This window comes from Equus asinus, chromosome 29 (assembly GCF_041296235.1).
Source record: "Equus asinus isolate D_3611 breed Donkey chromosome 29, EquAss-T2T_v2, whole genome shotgun sequence".
Lineage (NCBI taxonomy): Eukaryota > Metazoa > Chordata > Mammalia > Perissodactyla > Equidae > Equus > Equus asinus.
Genome location: NC_091818.1, coordinates 41559868 through 41583997, shown reverse-complemented (window position 1 = coordinate 41583997; position 24130 = coordinate 41559868). Strand labels below are relative to the sequence as shown.

Sequence of the window (24130 nt, the reverse complement as noted above, 5' to 3'; positions counted from 1 at the left end):
ATATTTCACAGAGAAGATTTTTTTCATTATAAAGAAGTCTAACATATTTTTTTCTTTCATAGATCATGCCTTTAATGCTGTTTCCCTTGAATGTGTCGATTTAGTTTCAGGAAATCTTTATGACCTAATATACAAAGCTATTTTGGAGGAAACTAAAGTAAAAGATTCAAGCCCACCAATATCTGATAATTTCCCTGAAGTGTGGTGTATTGAAATAATATCTACTAAAAGGAGCAATGATGAGGCAATTGACTAAACTATATTAGTTCCCAAGATGAAAGAGGCAAATGATGTATCAAAAAATCAATAATGTCAGCAATGTAAAATAGATGGCACACAATACTGTTGAAACTGTTGAGGGTTCCCATACTGCTTGGTATTTCAAACTTATAAAGGTGATTATGACAATATTTTATTAATAAAGTAACTTGGCAATTCAATTTGAAAATAAATAAATAAAAAGTCATCACCATGCCCAAGATCATCTAGATTTCCACCTGTGTTGTCTTGTAAAGTCTTATACTTTTCCATTTTGCACTCAGGTCGATAAGTCATTTTGAGTTTTCTGAAATGTATAAAGTCTGAATCTAGATTCACTTTTTGCATGTGGATATCTAGTGGTTAAAAAGATTGTTCTTTCTCAATTGCATTGCCTTTGTTCTTTTCTCAAAGATGTTTCAACTCCATTTGTCTGGCTCTATTTCTGGACTCCCTATTCTGCTCCATTGATCAACATGTCTGTATGTTCACCTGTACCAAACTGTCTTGATTGCTGCAGCCTTCTAGTAAGCCTTGAAATTGAGTAATGTCAGCCAAGTAACTTTGTTGTTCTCTTGCTCTCATGGAGTTGTGCTATTCTGTAACCACCTGTATCTCCAATTTTAGATCTGCAGTTTGCCCTGTGACTTCAATTTTCTGGTGGACCTAAGGAGAGTTCATTCTTAGGTTGTTTATCTTTTTTCTTGATATGAGGAAGGAAGTGCTGACTTTCAAGTCCTTTATCTATGCAACCAGAAATCAAAACTCTAGCTTTTTCAATGTTTTTAAAGTTTGGCCCTCTTTTTTGAACAGTTCTGAATTCATTAGACCGTATAGTTTCTTGAGGCTTGGCATCTTCTCATTTTCTTTTTCCTGCCTGAAATAGGCTTAGGGAGATTGCTTGGCCACTTTTATCATGTACACTGATTTTCCCAGGGGAGGAACACTTTAGGATGAATTTTAACGAAATGACTAAAAAGATATCTAAGGAGACATTATAAATAGAAAAGGGTACAATTACAGCCTGCCAATAAGATTCAACCCCAATAATTATTAAGTGGGTCTTAATGAAATAAGGTTATGCAAATGTGAACAAAAATCTGGGAACATATATGACCTTTTCTAATTTAAATGATAAATTATTTTAGGAAATACTGTGGGTTTTTTATTTTGTCCCAGCTGAAGAGCATGGCTTCAGAAAGCCTAGTGGTTATGACACAAGAATGTGGCCATGAGAGGAAGAAACAATTGCAGGTATAGGTATTAGAAAGTGTACCCAGGTTTTGAACAACTTTTAGTCTCAAAATTCTTATCGTTGTTTGGTCCATGATTGTCTCAAATTTTAACAATGTAGTTTCAGTTCAAAATATAGTTCCTTACAATTACGTGATTGACTATGTACCCACAAAAATTATGGAAGATAGATGTATATGTTTAAAAAAAGTTTTTCCTAAAAGTTAATGAATGTTGTAAACATTGTGTGATTTTTCATTGCAGTATTTTGAAATGGTATTTGAAAATTTAGAAGAGTTGGAATTACTAAGTGTTTTTGTCACATTCACAATGGCTATACCAAAAATATTTAAAGGCCTGGGAATGTTTTGTGTTTTCTATCTGTAAGTGTGCCTTGCTTTGTGTATGAGACACTTAAAAGGATCCAGTATATCAAATTAATATGTTTTTGAACCTAAGAAATTATGATAAACATGGAGCTAATGTTCAAGGTGATTTGATCAGTCGTTTCTTGCCAAATTAGTGCCAAAATACAAGCCTACAAGCTCATTACTGTTTCCAGGGCACATGCAACTGTCTAGCTCTGACTCTCAGCTCTGGTTCTGAGGTAAAATATTGTGAAAAGTTTCTTTTTGTCTACAGCAGAGAAGAAGCAAAGCAGCATGTCCCAAAGTTTCCCAAACATATATGTGCTCAACTCCCCACTCATAAAACTACAATATATCTGACTCCTAGTCATCCTTCCAGTCTGGCTCCCCTCCCACCTCCTGGGCCAACCCTGACCCGGGGTTACCTCATTCTGGGATTTCCTGGTCTAATGATCCCCTGAGCTGCTGAAAGGGAGCCTATGCATTGCTGATCATCCTTTCAATATGTTTCTCACCATCCAGACTGTATGGAATGTGTCCTCTTGGTCTTTGAATTCCTAAAGGATCACTGACTCATAAATGACTGCTAACTACTACTTCCCTAGGGAATGAAAACTCTATCCAGTCCTCTCCAGAAGTATCTATAAAATTACTGTTATTGTATCCCATTCCACCTCCACACACACACAGAAATTCTAGGTAAATCAATTTTTTGCTCTAATGAGTCAGGAGGAAAGAAAATATACAAAACAGAGACTGGAATAGGAAAGAGATTTGTGGGGAAAATTTTTAATTGTTACAGGATGTGACAAATATTGAGTGCCTTTCTTTCCTGACCTATGGACTTAAATCTTGCTGAGTATGTGTTTCTAAACAACATGGATGAAATTCATGCTGACGTATGCAATTCCCAACATCTGAGACATTTCTTGCCTCACTATCCACACACAGAGCTTCTAGTGGAGATCAGGACAAAGGCCTCCAAGTTAATAATCATCAGAAAATGGATACTCAGGGTGGCCAGCAAATCTAAAATGAAAAAAAATAATACATGAATGGATTCAATGACTCTGTTTCCAGGGTGGTACAGAAGTGATTTCTATGAAGCTGTCATTAGGGTAAAGTTAAACATTTTATTTCCTAACTGGGCATGAAGTCTGCCTTTCTTTCTTTCACAAACATGACTTCATAATATTAAATAATGATAAAAATAATTAAATTATTTAAATGGTATTCCCTGCCCAGATATTAATACACAGAAGAAGTAGTGTCAAAACTTCAAAGACCTCCTTTTCACAGCTACATCTGTCAAGAAAACAACCAGGTCACCTCTCCTTTCTTTTGGAAATCCTCAGTGGGAGAAAAGAGTGGCTGTGCCGTGTTTTGAAGAAGACATGTCCAGCCACATGCTCAGAAATGAGAAATAATTTAAGCTAACACAGGTTACTGAGTAGAATTTCACTTCAATTTTTAAAGTTTATTAATTATTTACTAACTCCCCACCACAGAAAACATACTAAGTTATAATCATAAATCTAAAGAATTGCACATAAAAATTGGGTCCCATCTCCAAGGAGCTTACTGTACAATAGAAAGCTGTCTATTCGCTAACAGGCCAAAAGAGAAAGTGATAGAATATAATGGCTTCTTATTAAAATATCTAATTTATTGGAAGTATGACTTATTGATTACCTTTCTCTCTGCATAATTTCCCTATTTTATTCTTCATTTGAATCTATATTAATAAATATATTAGCAAGGATAAAAATGTGTCTACAAACTTTTGAGTATTCAAAACTTTGCCTTATGCTAATACTTTTCCATACATTATCACATTTATTACAATTGTGAATTAAAATTCTCACAGGCAGAGGAAATTTGCCTTTCCTTTCCCTCATTTATGCTGAAGGACTTATCTCAAAATTCCAGAACCTTAACGCATGAAGTGATAGTAAAGATGTTTAGTTGGGTAAACATTTTTTCCAACAATGCTGCTTTTGTCTCCACACTCTTCCCTTGGTTTAAATCTCTCTTCTTGAAATCTTTATCTTCTTCATTGAGATCTCCATATTTCAGAAAATCTAAACCAAGAATTCTTATTGTTCCCACAAGACTAGCTTTTCTGTAGGGAAATGCAGTATTTGTGTCCTGAACAAATGGGCATTGAAAAGGAAGGAAGAAATTTGGAAACTTGTGAAGGACATAAACTTAGCAGGATCTCATGAAGGCACCATATGGGAGTGATGGGCATTTCTGGCATGGACTACAAGCTTTATGGAGAATCTTCTAATCTGATAAATATTTGAGAAGTTGGGAGAAGAAGATGATAAACAGAGTTTTGGAAACATTGAATTAGGCTACAATGGTGATATCCACAGTGTATGTCCACTGGATTGTTGTAGAAATGGTAGGCATACATGGAAGATGTAGATTCAGCAATATCTAGCTTCTTGGAAAGTTCCTTGGAGTGATGAGGGCAGGACATATGTGTGAAAGTTCAAGCTTACCCTGATCCATTCACCCTGCTGTTGTGACAGTGAACAAAGCCCTGGAGTGAATCTGGGATGAGATTCTAGAAAGTACCTGTCTCATCTCTGTCTCAAACTGGCCTCTGTCCTCCTGGTATTGTGGTAAATTTTAACATCATACACTCATTATCAGAAAATGAATTGAGCCCAACATGTTGACCAAAGTCACTTACATTTCTAAAGTAACATATCGCAGATTTCGGTTTAGGCCATCTAGGACTTTCATGTCCTCTGAAGTCAACTGGAACCCAAAAGCCTATCACAGAAATAGAAAGATTTTCACAAATTTTAGATTGCGTAAATACCAATCCAGAAAATTCAGGCAAATCTGATTGAATGGTACAGAGGCAACACTCAAAATGTCTCACAAGTTTCCAAACAAGTTTTTAAACACATCAGCAAAATACTCAAGTGGTAATAAATATAAGGCAAAAATTAAATAGAAATCCATCCCTAGGTAGAGTATATTAAAACTGCACAAGACAACAGACAAAAGGAGATTTTTTTAAAAGCTGAAGTATCAAAGTTGTCATTATTCAAAGAGATAGGGTAATGAGCTCAGCAAATCCAGAAAAATCTAGAAATAAATTTTGAAAATAAAACATATAATTTGGTAATTTTTAATAATACATGTGGATTTCTAAAGCCCACCAATAAAGAGTTAGAATGTGGAGAAACTTTTTCCAAGGTCATTTAAAGCAATAATTTTTGAAAAACTAATGATGTCATATTCAAAGGACACAGTAACTGGCTTGAAGGGGATGTCACTGTCTAAATGGAGGACACTTTAAGCACCAAAAAGAGTGTTGATAATGGCTAATATGTTGAAACAAGTAAATCCATCAATCCATAATAATGTTCTAACATAGCAATACATACAGTAGTTGGAAGGATAGATTCAGAGATGGACAATTTGATTGATAGATAGATAGATAGTAGGAAAAATGTCAACGATATAACAATTGATGTATTTAAGTCATGCATTTATTGCAATTGCTCTTTCAACTTTCCTGTACCTTTGAAAATCCTCAAAATAAAAGATTAGGAAAAATTTATCAAAAGGGTATCTAATTTATCACTTATCTATGAATAAAGCTAACAAAAGAATTATGTAAATGACATTGTCGAAAAAGTTATGAAATTTATTAAACATATATAATGAATACCAAAGTGATTAAAATTAATGTTATGATCATGGTTTAGAGATATTAATATTGTAGAGAAGACATTTTTCTTCAAAGTTATCTATAGTTTGAATGCAATATGAATGGAAGATTTATGCTTTTATTTTTGTGAAAATTGATAAGTGACATTATTTTAACATTAAATAACAACTAGTCAAGTGATGTCAGCATCATGGCACAGTGATGTCTCTCAGAAATCTTTCACTTCCAATATACAATGAAAATAAATCCATGCTCCAACAGATGACATCCACATACAACATAAAAAGCATCACAGTGACTATGCAGCTATGTGATGGAGGGCAGAGAGGCTGAATCCCCCTTGGAGGAGGAGGATGAGGTAAGAGAAATCTTTGTTCCCTCCCTTAAAGACTGCAATTGGGACCATGTGAGGCCTCCTAGATGGAAGGAAGTGGGAAGGAGATGTTTATTCACAGGAAATTCAAGGACTCCAAAGGACTCTTGCAACCTAGAGAGAAGCCCTATACAGGGGTGAAAGAAAGTTTTCACTAGGAGGGACCGTACCAAGCCAACACCCCAAGAGAGGAGAGGGAGAAAACCCCGAGAGCACACAGGAGAAAGCACACCTCCCCCCAACTGCTCAATGCCAGCTCTAGTCCCTGGGATTTTACCTGAAGGCAGAAGACTCAGAATATGTGGCTTTTGACACCAACCAATAGACAATAGGTGGAAACTGTAACTGAATAACACCAGGATGCATAAGAACTGAGCCACCTCCTCTAGCAATAGGAAACACTATATTAAAACTCCAGACCAGAGAGAAAATAACAAGTACCCAGAAATAAGGCTTGAGAACACAGAAATATGTAATCTAAATGACAAAAGGATTCAAAACAGCTATCATTAAAAAACTCAATGAAGTAAAAGAGAACGTAGAGAAACAATTTAACAAGTTCAGGAGATCCTTCACAAAAGAAATAGAAACTATAAAGAAGAACCAGTCAGAAATATAAGAGATGAAAGATACAATGAAATAAATAAAAGAAAATATGGATTCTCTGAATGCTCAAACAGACACCACAGAGGAGCATATCAGCAAAATCAAAGATAAACATCTTGAAATGCTCCAGATGAAGAGGAGAGAGAAAAGCAAGAGTAAAAAGAAATGAAGAAAGTCTCCAAGAACTATCCAACTCAATTAGGAAAAGAAACATAAGAATTACAGGTATTCCAGAAGGAGAAGAGAAGCAGAATGAAGTAGGAAGTTGTTGAAAGAAATAACAGCAGAGAATTTCCCAAACCTAGGGAAGGAAATTCATGTAGAAGAAGCTGCCAGATCTCCTAACTACGTCAATGTAAAAAGACCTACTGCAAGGCATATAGTAGTGAAAGTGGCAAAAGTGAATGACAAGGAAGAATACTAAGGGTAGCAAGGCAGAAGAAAATAATCTACAAAAGGAACCCCTAACAGACTTTCAGCAGATGTCTCTGCAAAAACCTTACACGCTAGGAGAGACTGGAATGACATATTCAAGTCATTGAAGGACAAAAACTTTCATCCAAGAATATGCTATCCAGGGAAAATATCCTTCAGATATGATGGAGAAATAAAACCTTTCCCAGACAAACATAAGCTAAGAGAGCTCATAGCCTCAAGACACCCCCTACAAGAAATCCTCAAGAAAGTCCTCATACCTGAAAAGAAAAGGGGGGGGAGGAAGTGGTTACAAAGCACGGAGTAAGGAGTTGAATAGGTAGACAGAATCAGAGCATGATAGCAAATACTCAAGTATAGCTTTAAAAACAAAGGGAAGAAAACAAAGAAAATCTTGTCATTTTAACCACAAAATCATAACACAAGATGAAATACGATGTGGGAAAAACAATTTAGGAGGGGAGGAGGAAAGGGACTGAATTGGTTTAGTTTAAGGAAATTAAAGCCATCAGAAAAGGGCTATCTTATCCATGAGAACTTGAATGCAAACCTCAGGATAACCACTAAACAAAAAGCAGAACAGAGACACAAATAATAAAGAAGCAGAAAACACAGAAACAAAACATAAAAAACTGCATAACTCAATTGGTAGACCAAAATACACAGGATGAGAAAATAAGGAAATGCAGGAGAACCAGAAAACCAGGGATAAAATGGCAGCATTAAGATCTCACATATCCAAAATAACACTAAATGTAAATGGATTGAGTTCTCCAATAAAAAAAACACATAGTGACAAGATGGATTAAAGCACAAGACCAAACACTATGCTGCCTCCAGGAAACACATCTCAGCTCCAATGTCAAACACAGCCTCAGAATGAAGGGAAGAAAGATGATACTCCAAGCTAATGGCAAACAAAAGAAAGCAGGTGTGGTAATATGTATATCAGACAAAGTAGAATTCAAGATAAGAAAAGTAAAGCCAGACAAAGAGGGGCAGTATATAATGATCAAAGGGACATTCCATCAAGAAGAAATAACAAAAATATCCATGCACCCAACACAGGAGCACCAAAGTACATGAAGCAATTATTAACAAACCTAAAAGAAGACATTAATAATAACACAATAATAGTAGGGGACCTCAACACTCTACTCACATCAATGGATAAATCATCCAGACAGAAATTCAGCAAGGAAAAAGTGGAGCTAAAGGAAAAGCTAGACCAGATGGACTTAATAGACATATTTAGAATACTCCATTCAAAAACAGCAGTATACACATCCTTCCCAAATGTGCATGGAACATTCTCAAGGATAGACCATATGTTGGGAAACAAGGCAACCCTCAATAAATCTAAGAAGACTGAAATAATAACAAGCATCTTTTCTGATCACAATGCTATGAAGCTAGAAATTAATTACAAGAAAAAAACTGAGTAAAGGATAAAGATGTGGAAACTAAACAACATGCTATGAAACAACCAATGAATGATTGAAGAAATTACAGAAGAAATCAAAAGATATCTGGAGACAAATGAAAATGAAAATGTAATTACCAATCATATGGGATGCAGCAAAAGCCATATTAAGAGGGAAATTCATCACAATACCGGCTCAAGTTTACAAACAAAAAACCCTCAAATAAGCAATCTCAAGCTACATCTAATTGAATTAGAAAAAGAAGAACAAAGAAAGCCCAAAGTCAGCAGAAGCAGTGAAATAATAAAAATCAGAGCAGCAATTAATGCTATTAAAACAAAAAAGGCAGTAGAAAGGGTAAATAAAACAAAGATCCAGCTCTTTGAGAACATAAATAAAATTGACAGACCCCTAGCCAGTGTTATAAAAAAAGAGAGAGAGAAAGTTGAGATAAACAAAATTAGAAATGAAGGAGGAGAAATAACAGTACAGAAATACAATGGATTATAAGAGAAAACTACAAAAAAGAACACATCAACAAAATGGACCATCTAGAGGAAATGGATAAATTCTTAGACTCTTACAACCTCCCAAAGCTGAATCAAGAAGGAATAGAGAACCTGAATAGACCAATCACAAGTAAAGAGATTGATACAGTAATCAAAAGAATCCAAGAGAATAAAAGCCGAGGACCAGATGGCTTCCCTGTGGAATTCTAACAAACTTTCAGAGAGGATTTAATACCTATCCTCCTCAAGCTATTTCAAAAAATTAGGGAAGATGGAACGCTTCCTAACACATTCTACCAGGCAAACATCACTCGGATACCAACCCGTAACAAGGGCAACACAAAAAAGGAAAACTACAGGCCAATATCGCTGACGAACATATATGCAAAAATTCTAAACAAAATAATGGCAACCTGAATACAGCAATACATCAAAGACATCGTATATCATGATCAAGTGGGATTTATTCCAGGGACACAGGGATGGTTCAACAACCACAAATCAATCAATGTCATGCACTGTATTAACAAAATGAGGAAGAAAAACCACATGATCATCTCAATAGATGCAGAGAAAGCATTTAACAAGATCCAACAGCCATTTATGATTAAAAAAACTCTTAACAAAATGGAGATAGAAGGAAATTACCTCAACATAATAAAGGCCATGTATGACAAGCCCAAAGCCAACGTCATACTCAATGGGAAAAAGCTGAATGCCACCCCCCTGAGAACAGGAAGAAGACAAGGATGCCCACTCTCACCACTCTTATTCACCATAGTATTCGAGGTTTTGGCCAGAGCAACTAGGCAAGAGAAAGGAATAAAAGGAATCCAGATAGTAATTGAAGAAGTGAAGCTCTCGTTGTTTGCAGACGACATGATGTCATACGTAGAAAACCCTAAAGAATCCATCAGAAAAGTATTAGAAATAATTAACAATTACAGTAAAGTTGTGGGATACAAAATCAACATGGAGAGATCAGTTGCATTTCTGCAGTCCAATAGCGAACTTGCAGAAAGAGAACTAAGGAATTCAATTCAATTTAGTATGGCAAAAAATGAATAAAGCTCCTAGGAATAAATTTAACTAAGGAGGAAAAGGGCTTATACATTAAAAATATAAGACGTTATTGAAAGAAATAGATAATGACATAAAGAGATGGAAAGAGATTTCATGCACATGGATTGGAAGAACAAACATAGTTACAATGTCCACACTACCTAATGCAATCTACAGATTCAATGCAATCCCAATCAGAATCCCAATGACATTCTTCACAGAAATAGAGCAAAGAATCCTAAAATTCTTATGGTGCACCCAAGGATCCCAAATTGACAAAGAAATCCTGAGAAAAAAGAACAAAGCCTTAGGCATCACAATCCCTGACTTGTAAATGTATGAGAAAGCCATAGTGATCAAAACAGCATTGTATTTGTACAAAAACAGGCACACAGATTAATGGAACGGAACTGAAATCCCAGACACAAAAACGCACATCTAGAGACAACTAATCTTTGGCAAATGTGCCAAGAACATACAATGGAGAAAAGGCAGTCTCTTCAATAACTGGTCTTGGGGAAACTGGACAGCCAAATGAAAAAGAATGAAAGTGGACCATTATCTCATGCAATATTCAAAAATAAACTCAAAATGAGTCAAAGACTTGAAGATACATACTGAAACCATAAAAGTCCTGGAAGATAATATAGGTAGTAGCATCTTTGACATTGAACTTAAAAGGACATTTTCAAATACCATGTCTTCACAGACTAAGGAAACAATAGAAAACACAAACAAGTGGGAGTTCATCAGGATAAAGAGCTTCTGCAAGGCAAAAGAAACTAGGATCAAAACCAAAAGACAACTGATCAATTGGGAGAAAATTTTTCCAAATCATATATTCAATAAGGGGTTAATCTCCATAACATAAAAGGAACTCACATAACTGAACAACAAAAAAGCAAACAGCCCAATCAAAAAATGGGCAGAGGATATGAACAGACGTTTTTCCTAAGAAGATATAGAGATGGCCAACAAACACATGAAAAGATGTTCAATACCAGTAATCATCAGGGAAATGCTAATCAAAAGTACACGAAGGTACCACCATATGCCTGTTAAGATGGCTACAATCACTGCAGCTAAAAATAACGAATGTTGGAGAGAAGAGTGTGGAGAGAAGGGAACCCTCATACACTGCTAGTGGGAATGAAAACTGGTGCAGCCACTATGAGAAACAGTATGGAGATTCCTCAAAAAATCAAAAAGAGAGCTACCATATGACCCAGCTATCCCACTGCTAGGTATCTACCCAAAGAACTTGAAATTAACAATCTGAAGTAAGCTATGTACCCCTTTGGTCATCACAGCACTAATCACAATAGCCAAGACATGGAAACTATCAACTGCCCATTGAATGATGATTGGATAAAGAAGATATGGTATATATATATATAATGGAATACTACTCAGCCAGAAAAAAGACAAATTCATCTCATTTGAAACAACATGGAAAGACCTGGAGGGAATTATTCTTTGTGAAATAAGCCAGACTGAGAAAGACAAACACCAGATGATTTCACTCATGTGTGGAATATAAACAAGCACATGGAAAAAGAAAAAAGTTCAGTGGTTACCAGGGGAATGGGAGTGTGGGGGGGGTGGACACAGGGGGTGGAGGGGAGCACCTTCTTGGTGACAGACAAGAAATAATGTACAACTGAAATTTCACAATGATGTAAACTATTATGAACTGAAGAAAAAAAAATAAAAATAGGACAACTAGTCAAGAATAGCCAAGACATTCTGAACTAAGAGAAAGGAATAAAGAAAAAATTTTAAAATTCTGAAAAACAAGACTTACTTTCCATGATAATGTGACAGTAGAGAAAATTAAGTAGTTGTATAAAATAAAGAGGCAGGAAATAGACTGAGGGACATTGGATATATGACAGAGAAGACAACACAAATCTGTGGGAAAATATGGACATTTGGATTTCCATTTAAACATATACATATTTGAGTCCATTTTCACATCATATTAAAAAATTAATTCAGGTGTATTAGAGACCCAAATTTGAATGAGAAGACAAAAGCACTTTTGCAAGATTCTCTAATCCTTGAATCTGGCCTGGCCTGTAAGTTGTACTGGACAATAAAATTTGCCAGAAGCAGGAGTGAGTCCATTCTGAGACTACACATGAAAAGACGCTGCAAGCATCTTCTCACTTCCTTGAGATCATGCCACTGTGATGTGATGAAGTACAGGCTAGTTGTCTCCAGTCTAGCCCATTGTGTGAAAGGTTATAAGGAACAGAGTTGAACCACCACTGACAACAGCCAAAATAACTTTGTAAAGCTGAGCTGCAGAGTTATTTGTCATTTAACTGCAAATACATGACAGACCTCAGCTAAGAAAGCTGCTTAGTTGAGCCCAGGCTAATTGTCAAACCACAGAATCATGAGCCAAATAAACAGCTTTTGTAGTAAAATTCTAAATTGGGGATCATTTGTTATGCAGCTATAGCTAATGCTCTCCCTACACATAAATAAAATGAATAACATCTTAATAAAAATGGACAAAGACTTGATCGGGGACTCCACAAATGTGGAAACTCAGAGAGAATAAATACATGAAGATGAAACTACATTATTATTCAAGGAAATGCAAACTAAAGCACAGTGATTTGGAGATTGAAGATCACTGCTACATTCTGAAGTTTACATGCCTCCAAAATCATATGTTGGAAACCTAACCCCCATTGTGGTAGCATTAGAAAGTATGTCCTTTGAGGGTTAACTAGGGGAGCCCTCTTGAATGAGATCAATGCCTTCATAAAAGAGACCAGAAAGAGATCCATTACCACTTCTACCATGTTAAGATACAATGAGAAATGTGAGTCCCAGAAGGAAGCTATCATCCAACCACATTGGCACCTTGATCTCAGACTTCCAGCAACTGGAACTGTGAGAAATAAATTTCTGTTGTTCACAAGACCTCCAGTCTATTGTGTTTTCTTATAGCAACCTAAATAGATAAAGAAAATCCCCTAATCCATTTCCCTCATTTTAGAATCGAGAAATGAGATTTACTTTCAGAGGGTTAAAGAGTACATTGAAGACTTCATGCTAGAAATGAAATCTCTCTTTTCTGTCCAATCTCTTACTGTGGCAACAGCAGGAGAAAACCGGTGGCAATAAACATAAGGTATACATGCATGGGAAATAACAGATAACTCATCTGAGCCCAAAGATGAATTGAGAGCCTTACAAAGAAGAACACACATGAAGGATATTATGCAGAAGACCTATGCCCACAGCCTCACTCATCACCTGCACATTCTCTTTGATCCGCTTCTCATTGTAACTCTTGGCCAGGACCACCACCCCACACTGTAGCTGGTAGCGAAGGGCAATCAGTGCTGGAGTTCGCTTGTACTTTTTTGCCATGGCACAAAGAACTGGATCATCCAAGAGGACTGGGGAGCTGTGGTCTATCCTGGAGGGAAATGCAGTAATGTTGAAGACCTGAGACTCAGTACTCAGTTTGTTGGGAGACTTCCAAAACAGACTCAGTAAGTCCACTCTGGACCAGTGCTTCTCAAAATGTAGTCCTGGGACCAGAAGCAAGACTGTCATCTGGGAACTTGTCAGGAAGGCAAATTCCATCGCTTCCTCCAAGACCACCTGATTCAGAAATTAAGATGTAGCACCTAACATTCTGTGTTTTCAAATCCCTCCATGTCGTTTAGACGCAGGCCTGAGTTCAGACTGATGTTTCCAAATCATGAATTTTTTCTTACTCCTTCTCAGTGGCTGTCTTTCTTCTCTGATCCTAGTCCTCAAAGTAAGAACAAAGGTATGAAAGGAGAAAGAGGAAGGGAAAGTATAGGATAGTTTTTATTTTCCTTTTCTAAGATATTGATAAAAGTTGAGTAGTCCCAAAATGATGATAACTACTTCTTTTATCGTTACTCATAGTGTGCAATATTTCTATAGAAGTTTGCAAAAATGTTTCAGATTATAATTTTTTCTCTCATGATAAACCTGGGTGCTATATATACATATACATATATGCATATATTGTATACATATATATGTATACTGTGTGTGTGTGAGGAAGATTGGTCCTTAGCTGACACCCATTGCCAATATTCCTCTTTTTGCTTGAGGAAGACTGTCCCCGGGCTAACATCTCTGCCAATCTTCCTCTGTTTTTTATATGTGGGATGCCATCCAGCACAGCATGGCTTGATGAGTGTCATGTAGGTCTGTACCTGGGATCCGAACCTGAGGGCCCTGAGCCAAAAAGTGGAATGTGTGAAATTAACCAGAATGTCACCAGGCCAGCCCCATTCTGATTTTAGACATAAATTAAGTGAAGCTTAGAGAGTATATTACTGAAAATGGCGTAATTAGTTAGTAACTAATAAATCATGACTTAAGCTTATGTCTTTTGTCTGAAGTTTTGGATCATATACAGATGTTAATGCAGGCAATTGCTATTGATTAAGCAGTTACATATAATAGTAAAGAATTGGCAGGGTGATGGGGTGATAACAGAGAAGGATTTTTTTCCATCCTTCCTCTTTCTCCACCAAATTGATTGAGAGTTCATTCCGGAAAACTGAGTGGGGTATCATTAAAACTATTTCATCAAAAATAGTGTTTTAGGGAATCTCCCTGTTGTCTTCATTACCAATGTTCACGTTGGGTTCCCAAAGCACTGTAGGCAACCAGGACAATATCCTTTGACTTGCAGAAATCCAACAGTTTGCTCTGGTTGAGATAAGGGTGACATTCCACCTGCAGAATACCAAGATAGAAGAGTGTCAGATTATGTGAAATGACAATATTAAAATAAAACAGGTTAAAAGCAAAAAATAAGCTGAATAAAAAACTGTGTATTATCAAATTTAAACTGGAAATATGAAGATAAGTAATTATTTTTTAAAAATAAATATTATATCTCTGTTCTCTAAAAGCATAAAAAAAAACTCGAAAAAGGATGACATTCCTGAGAACAAGTGACTCCATGGATCAGATCTTGATTACTCGATACCATGGTATAATGCAAGAAGACATGGCTAATTCTAGATCTTGGATAGGAAAAGAGCTGTTTGAGCCTTCGACATCAAATAGTGCCAGAAAGCAAGAAATTATTCAGACTTGTGAAAAGATATCTAAAGGACAAAAGAACCATTTTGACGGGGATTAAAATGGTGACATATGGTAGATTTGAGCAACAAAGGGAATAATGACTAAAAGCAATTATAACACATACAGTAAGTAAAAACCCATGAGTGCACAGTGATGAGAGAAAGAGAGAGAGAGAGAGTGAGCTGAGGGAATTTTCTGTTTATGATAAAATGCCAGGTAAAAAAAATTATAAAATAATGCTTAAAATGGAAAATAATTATTTACAAATCCCAATGAAATAACTAATTGAAGGTAAAATAATTGATGGCTACTCAACCACTATGTGAAAACTTGAGTGCATTATGACTTTCACTGATATAATTATCACTGGACAGATTGCTAGATAATTTCAAAGTGGAAAATATACATTTACAAAGAGAATGCCTGACTACAACTACCTTAACCAAGACAAACAAACTAACACCCTTCACAGTGGGACAATTTGTCATGACAGGCTTCCTACCAGAGTGCAATTTCAGGGACACAGCATGCAAAGGACATTTTCTTGCCATAAATATTTAACATTAGTGCAATAAGGCATTCAGATCTAACTTCTAGTTTTATAGAAACTGGGACTAGAGAAACAAGTTAGTTAATATCACAAGACAACAATTGGAAAAATTCAGAATATCCAACAAAAATCTGTCCGGAAGTCATGGTACAAAAGAGGTTGAGTGACCATTTTTGCTTAGGAAAGCTTATTAAACATGAATGAAAGTAAAATATGGTCCACAATTGGCTCCTGATTAGAAAAGGCCTAGAAAAGCCATTGGGAAAACCATAGGAAAGTTTGAATATGGATTGAATGCTAGATCGTATGCTTTCTGAGGTCTGTGAGGGGAATTGTCATATCTACAACTTACTTTGAAGAGGGTCTGCGAAAAATTACACATATATATATATTTACAGAGTTATATTTGGCAATGTGGTAAAATGTTAAAAATTTTGAATGTAGGAGGGAAAACATGGATGTTCTCTATCATACTCGACTTCTCTTACTATCTGAATATTCATAATAATATTCATAATTTTATTCATTCATTTTATTCAATTCATAATAAAAATTGAGAGTAAAACTAATGCTAGTATCACATGAAAGTTTTAACATTTATAATTGAAAATCAGAAGTGCTATATCACTATATGTCAAATTATTGAATTTTATGTCACATTTTCCAACAGAAGATGCTTTCTTCTTGACTCCAAGTTATACTTTGAGGACGTTATGGTAAATGAAATAAGACATTCATATAAGGACAAGTACTGCATGGTACCACATATGTGAGGAATCTTAGTTAGTCATACTCATAGAATCAGAGAGAAGAAATGTGGTTGCCGGAAGTGGAGAGGAGGGAGAAGCCTGGAGTTGTTCGCTGTGGCCGTGGAGTCTCAGTTATGCAAGATGAATAAGTTATGCAGATCTGCTCTGTAAGTCCCCATAGTTAACAATATTGTATTGTATTGTGTTGCATCCTTCAAAATTCTGAAGAAGGTTGATCCCATGTTGTGTTCTTATGCTAGCAAAATAAAAATAGACAAAAAATGTAACAGTACAGAACCAGATACAGAATCATGTGTATGAACAGTTCATTTAAGCGTAAAAATCAATGAGGAGGACCAGACTAAGACTGATTAAATAATAAGATCTGCTCTATATTCCTGAAAATGTTACAGAATGTTGAATTTGTCCACCATTAATATCACCAGAAACCATCCCTCTAACCTGTATGAGTTTCATAGACTCCAATTAAGTTTTCTTGTATCCATGCTTCCTATTCAAAGACCCCTGAAAGCAGAAATACCAAGACAAAAGACTCAGACATACAAACCCCATACAAACCCCTAACTACCTCACCTTATTTTCACTCTTTCCTTATTTACTGCCAATTCCATGTGTTCATGATCTTCCTTCCTGCACACAATTCCCTTCAAATCACTTTCACTCCACCAAACTCTGACCATCACTTACAGCTCAGCGAAATGTCACCTTCCCTCTAAGGTCTGCGTAAATATTCTAGCTCTCCAGTAATTCTTTTACTTTCCCTGAATTCCTATAGAAAACTTAGAACTAAATAATTTTTTCACTAAGACTTTGCAAAAAGAGATACATTATCACTTCTATCAATGTCCATCAACACTGAGGCTCTGCTTTCTGGAATCGTCTGCGCCGTAAAGGTAGGGTGAATAGAAGGGGAAGCAAATAGACATCTGGCAGAGTGCAAGAAGAAAGAGATGAAGAACACAAGGGAGAGTAATCCAAGGGTGCTCACCTGGTTGCACACAGGCTTGTGCTTGAGCCCTGGCTTGTTCAGGATCATCTCCAGCTGCCTGCGGTTAAAGTTGGACACTCCGATGGACTTGGTCAATCCTGCATCTTTACACTTCTCCATGGCCTGGAGAGGAAGTGTTGGTGAGGAATCATTTGTGCAATTACTTATAGATCAAGAATAAATGCAAGAAAAATCTGTTGAAAGGAACAACTGTCAAGAAATGACAATGAAGCCAATTGGCTTGATTAATGAGAAGAGAAAAAAGTAGTAAATTAAACAGGGAAAGAATATAGTGACAACAAGGATAAGAATTATTGTCTTCTTCTGAGAAAAATGTGAAAGACTATTGCACATAGAAGGAAAGAGATGCCTATCATTCCTGTCCCAAATTATTCTGCCCTATTTCTCTCAATACACATTTCAGTAACGATTTCCTCCACACCACTAAAGCATACCCCTTCTTTTAAAGTTTATGAGTTGTTGAATACAAAGGTACATAGCCCATTCTCAAAAGTGGAGAGGGAAAAAAGACTGCCCCTCTCTTGATTTCCCCTGTGGCCTCTCCTCCAAGCACTCACCTCCCACGTGGCACAGAGATCCACTGTGTCAAATATCATTCTTCCTTGTTCATCTTGTGGAAGATGTTCCTCCCCTGGCTGGAATAGAAGCAGCCGTGTTAGTGATGTCACAAAATAATTTCTCCACGTTTAGCAATGCTGCCAGGTACATCTAGGGCCAGAACACTAAACCTCTGTGAGTTAGGTGGTGTAACATTTTAGATACTAATATTTGCAACATGGTTTGCATACGGAGTTGTAAGAAATGCATTTAGGTCACAGGTTTCGACTAATTTCTTATGCTGATTATGTTTTAATAAATGTCATTTTCCTAGATCCTAAAGGGGAGTCAGAGCAACTTATGCTACCATTGTCTGCCCTATACCTTACTCTAGCAAAAAAGCCTCCCTTACACTGAAAATGACAGTAAATTACATGATTTTATTTACAGAAAAAAAATTAGAATCTTGACCCTGGCTAGATAATCAGACTTCCTTATCCGTCTGGACATTCAATGGTCCAAGGGCAGGCACACGAACCAAACAGGGTCACTTAAGGTTCTCTTAAGGATTAATATGAATGTTAGAAGATGAGAGATACTCTCAAGTGTTAATGACTGTGAGCCTTGAACATGCCCCAGGGCTATATTTGCCACCAATGGAAAATGCTGCAACAAAAATAAAGCAAACCAATAATAATGAAAAGGTAAGGGATAGGGAAAATGAGACTTTTCTGAAGACTATTCCAAATCCTTAAAACTATCAATGGCTTGGATTTTCCATTACATAGTCCAATAAACTCTTCTGCAAAGGATATCTTTAGTATCTTTCTATAACTTAAAATCAAGAATCCTGCATAAGACAATCCATAATGGCTAAAGGCAATCTACAAAATTCCATCCTGAAGATAGCCAGTGGTGTAGGCTAGGTCTCCCAAGTTCCCATGACAGCTACTAGTGTTAGACCCACCCAAAGAGAGTACCATCGTATCTACTTTCCACTAGAAACGACGAATGAGGAGAACAACTCATATGCAAAAGCATAAGGCAATTTCATTGATCATTACATCTGTGTGAATCTCTCTGTTTGTGACATCCCTAAGAGACTCTGGAGTCATAAACAGGACTGCACATTGAGCTTTCCTATTTTTATTTCCTCAAGTTTTTGAGGCAGTGGTGTTGAGATTGCTGAACTCTTTTATCTTGGAGGCATGGAAAAGTAATTAAGGATTCAAAAAAAGTACACAAAAAGCTGATCAGGAATTATTATTTTGGGGATTCTTCTCTAGTGTAATAATCCCTACATCCTTCTAAGCAAAATATTGATTCAGACAAGCTGAAAAACATTCTGACACGAGAAGTAAAATAGATGTGATTATGCAAAGTGCCAACCTTGACAGCCACAGGAAAATGAATAATATAGAGGTCGACATAGTCCAGTTGAAGATTTTTCAGAGACTTTTCCAAGGCAGGCCGGACCAACTGCGGTCGAAGAGAAGTAGCCCAAAGCTGCAGAGGTTAAAGAATGGAAGTTGCATTGGATTAATACTTGAGTCCGTTTTGTTTTTCTTGTTTCACCTAATAATTAGACATTTTTCTACAGTTGAAAACTGATGACTACAGAGGAAAAATACGTTTTTCTTGCTTTCATTGTTTTTGATCTGACTTACTCTTAGATACTCTGTTATTCATTTGGGTTTATCATTAGTACCTCTACTAACAATGGAAGGGAATGAACCAAAAGATAAAAAGTGTTATCAAATAATAACCATGTCCATTATCTGAATTCTGTTTGATGGACGTTACAAAGCAGTTCACAAACAGCCTAATTCTGTAAGATATTCATTCCTCTGGAGAATAAATAGCATTACATTTTTAGATAAAAAGTGCTTCAAACATATTAACATGTGCTGGGGTCAATTCCATCTATATCTTTATCTGTATCTATAGAAATAGGCATATCTTGTTTGATACACCAAGTGCTTCTTATGTTGCTGTCTCCTATTGATGGAGATGAGAAGCGAGATTCAGAATGTTAAGAAACTGTAGCAACTCACCAGCATGATAAGGAAAGCTATAATCTAATCACAGTAGTGTCTGATTCAATACTTCACACCAACTTACCCTGATGTGCTCTGAGGCTCAGAAAAGTAAAGTGATTTTACTTTAAAATTATAAACTTTGAAAAAGCAATGATGAGAAAGCCATAATCGTTTTTTGACATTAGTGTTGTTTTTTTGTTTTTGAGGAAGACTAGCCCTGAGCTAACATCTGCCAATCCTCCCCTTTTTGCTGAGGAAGACTGGCCCTGAGCTAACCTCCATGCCCATCTTCCTCTACTTTATGTGTGGGAGCCTACTACAGCATGGCCTGCCAAGCGGTGCTATGTCTGAACCCAGGATCCATGCCTGCGAAGCATGGGCTGCCAAAGCAGAACGTGCGCACTTAACCACTGCACCACCTGGCTGGCCCCTGACACTAGTCTTAATACATGAATATGTGTGAACAAAGTTGTACCAATACGGAAAATTCTCCACACAACTGGTCCCAACATACAATTGTCATCTCCACACAATCACGGTCACATCTGTGCACAAACACACACCAAATAAACAGCACCTTTGAAGTGCAGAATATGTCTTCTCTCTTCACAGTGCCATCTTGAATTTTGCTTCGGATAGCCAATCCAACCTCCTTTTCATTGTCGTACAAATGAGCACAATCGATATGGCGGAAGCCGGCATCTATAGCTGATTTGGTGGCCTCCACAGCTTTGCTCTTAGGAACCTAGATGAGCAACCAAAGGTAGTAGTTGGATATCCATGTGATTGACAGATAGCTATGGCACAACTTTGACCTTCCAAAGAATTAATTTTTCCTTGTTTTTTGGGTTATTTCTGCATGTGTATTGATGAACCCGTGGCAGTTTGCCTGGGTCTTTTCTGGTAATTAACTAAAGTGGGAATCACAACAACTCCTTCAATCTCAGGCATTCACTGGTTGATTGGTAGAATTGAACATGCCCAAGACCAGCCCCAGGTTCAGTGATTTGCTGAAAGAAATCACAGGACTCAGCATATAGTTATAGTCACGGGTGCTATTCATATTGTGAGAGGTTACTGAGCAAAATCAACAAAGGGAAAAGCTATATGGAATAAAATTTCCAAAAGTAAAGTGATCACTTCTAAGTGCCCTCTTTCAGTGTTGTCACACAGGAAATGCCAAATAAATATTGTATGTGAATTTAAAAACTATATATTTAAGTTGTACAGTCTGATGTTTTGACATACTTATGCATCATGAAATGATTACCACAATTAAGCTGTTAAAATACTTCTCACATCACTTAGTTAACTGCTTTGTGTGAATGTGTGTTGAGAACACTGAAGATATTCCTTCTTACCAAATCTGAAGAATGTAATATAATATTATTAACCATGTTCACCGTGCTGAACATTATTTCCCCAGAACTTCTTCATCATATAACTGACAGTTTGTGCCCTTTGACCAATATCTCCCCATTTTTACAACTGCTGTCTCTCCAAGCCCCGTGCAACTACCCTTCTATTCTCTGCTTCTGTGAGTTTGACTTTTTTAAATTCCATATGTAAGTGGAATCATGCAGTATTTGTCTTTCTGTATCTGTCTTATATCACTTAGCATAACGTTCTCCAGGTTCATCCATCTGGTTGCAAATGGCAAAATTTCCACCTGTTTTATGGGTGAGTATTATTCCATTGCTTTTTAAGTATTTCATAAGCTTTCTTTATTCAATGATGTTACTAGGAACTAGATATTTGTTCTAACTGCTCTCTGCTGGTTGTGCTCAGTCCTTAGATGTAGAGGACATTCAGAGAGTGACCAAAGTTGAATATTCAGTGGCATCCTTGACTCTTCCATCCCCTTCACCCCACTTTCCGTTACAAAGTAAACAACGACTGTCGTCTGTCTCCAAAACATCTCTTTGAACATTTCCTTTTGTTTTCTATATGAGAATGTGATACTCAACTTTTAAGTACTAATCCCTGGTCATAGAACTAAATAGTCTAAAGCCAACTTTAGAAGGTAAACTTCTGGCTTCCAGTTTAGCAACTCATCCACTTTGCTCCCTCTTCTGTGCAAGGTCCAACTCTACCTATTTCCTTCAATTAAATTGATGCCAAAGATGAAGAATTGAAATTTTGGCCTGGAAGACTGTAGCTAATTCCCTCAAATGATGCTAAATTTTTCCATTCAGGATAAATTCCCAAGCAGTAGGAGAAGTACATAGGAAACTACAGGTGGATTATTTAATTCCTGGCACTCAGCAGGTTACCCCACAACAGAACAGCAATTCTCTCCCATCAGTTATTATTCACCTCATATCTAGGGCCTTTTACCACAAGTATTTCTCTGGATAATGTCTTCTTGGTCAGAGGAAAGATTTTTTGAATTCTAGAAATACACAGAGAAACCACTCCCATGTAATAACCTTTAAAGCAAGGCAGCTTACAGTCAGTGTTCTTGACTGAGGTCTCATCTCTTTTGACAACCTGGGAAACAGATGGAAACTGGAGGAAAACCCAGAATAATCTGTGGGTGGCCACACACTCAGACTCTGATGCAGAATGAACACTGACTACTTTGTCTATTTGTATAAGGAACGGTTCTAGCCTAGCCTCAAGAACCAGGTGAGCCTCCCAGAGTCAGAAAGGAACTCAAGGACTTGACAATGCAAGTAGTCTTCCACTCATGTTAGATCTACTTTCTTTCAAGTCCTCAACCCAAAGACCACTATTTTTACCTCATTAGGTGCATAAGTGCCAAATCCCAGTGCATGAATGAAGTGGCCATCATTTAGTTCCACACGCCAACCTTTGGGATCCATTGTTTGTTGCTTCTCTAAGTAGAATCTGTTAATCTTCTGCTCTCACAGGTTATATGGATAAGAGAAGGGTGCCATGCAAGTACACAGTCCAACTGTTATAAAATAGAATGTAAATTTAGTAAGATTAAAGCAGTAACCCATGGAATGAGAAGAGAATTGGAACCAGTTAACTTGTTGGTTTGATTTTATCAAAGAGGAATCTTAATGAACTATTACATAATGACAAGTAAATTTTACCTTCAGGACCTAAGTACATTAGTAAATTATTATAAGAGATTAGCTGAACAACTATTGAACATATTTTAGACCATCAACCTCTATATACTAATCTCTCTCTTTTGTTTTTGCCATGATGAAGCCTCTTCTGGATCATACATAATTTGAAACAATTAAGTATCTTATGCCATATACACACAAACGCACACACACACACAATTTAGAGGAATCACTAACGAACATTTTTTAAAAAGTTTATCATCAATGTAAAATTAAAACTTCAAATTGAGACCAAATTTGTCTTTTTACTTTCCTCATCAGCAAAATTTGTTTTTTCTTTGCTTTATCAAAAGAATATCCCATCTGAACAAGGGTGAAATCCTGAAAAGTGTGCCCCAAAAAGACATTTTGGAAAGAAGATTATCAGACCATTAAACAGAATAATAGTGTGTTTGTAAAGTTTACCCAGTTATATAACTTTTTAGAAAACTATCATAATTTAACTGCCAGAAAACTGATGAATATTTTCTATAATTTATTATCTTGCTCAACAGGATTAATGAAAGAAAAAACTGGAAACAACTTAAATTACAACAACCTTAGGGCGACGTAGGAGAATTATGCAGCATTGATACAATGGAATATTATGAAGCCATTTAAAATTTAATACATAGAGTGATGTCAACTTAATTGTGCACTTGGAAGCTCTGAGTTTCCTCATGGGAACATAAGGAAACAACCAGAAACTAGCTGAAATAACCTTATAGGAAATCTGGAAAAGAGTTAAACAAAGTAAACACCCATTTAGGAAAAAGCCAGGTTCAAAGTGATAGGAAATTACATCATGTTTTACTCACTCCTGCCCTTTCCCCTGCCTGGACCAGTGAAGGCTTTGTCTGTAAGAGGCATCATCCTAGTTACCAGTTACCTGTCTCAGACCAAAGTGATCACAGAAGTTCTTATTTTCAATGTTCTAACGTTTGTGGGGGCTGCCTGAAAGACAGCTGTCTGTTTTGCTTAACCCTAAGCTTGACCTGAAAAGTATCTGGAATGGCTCGTTATAGATGCAGGGGGACTACAGATGTGCAGATGCCAGAAGTAAGAGACTAAGAGTGAAGGCAT

The 24130-nt window shown here is 36.6% G+C and overlaps 1 protein-coding gene across 2 annotated transcripts; it reads right to left on the bottom strand.

The window, feature by feature from the left end:
- Window positions 1-2646: 2646 nt before the first annotated feature.
- On the bottom strand, window positions 2647-22863 carry LOC106827245 (aldo-keto reductase family 1 member C23). 2 transcript variants are annotated; one of them, XM_014834992.3, is made up of 9 exons: window positions 22709-22862; window positions 20545-20712; window positions 19318-19434; window positions 17949-18026; window positions 17371-17493; window positions 14602-14708; window positions 13236-13401; window positions 4561-4643; window positions 2647-2888 (listed from the first exon to the last, which is right to left on the bottom strand). In XM_014834992.3, exons 1-9 carry the CDS (start codon window positions 22790-22792, stop codon window positions 2846-2848), a joined length of 969 nt encoding a protein of 322 aa, XP_014690478.3. In that variant the 5' UTR covers window positions 22793-22862; the 3' UTR covers window positions 2647-2845. The 2 variants fall into 2 exon arrangements, with proteins under 2 accessions (XP_014690478.3, XP_070357056.1); XM_070500955.1 differs by lacking the exon at window positions 17949-18026 and having other exon boundaries at window positions 22709-22863.
- Window positions 22864-24130: the final 1267 nt, after the last annotated feature.

Excerpts from the sequence above, each read along its gene's own strand:
- LOC106827245 (XM_014834992.3), bottom strand. The coding sequence starts at position 22,792 with ATGGATCCCAAAGGTTGGCGTGTGGAACTAAATGATGGCCACTTCATT. Across the intron at positions 20,713-22,708 it reads GCACTTATGCACCTAATGAG|GTTCCTAAGAGCAAAGCTGT; the intron begins GTAAAAATAGTG and ends TTGCTCATCTAG. Across the intron at positions 14,709-17,370 it reads ACAAGCCTGTGTGCAACCAG|GTGGAATGTCACCCTTATCT; the intron begins GTGAGCACCCTT and ends GGTATTCTGCAG.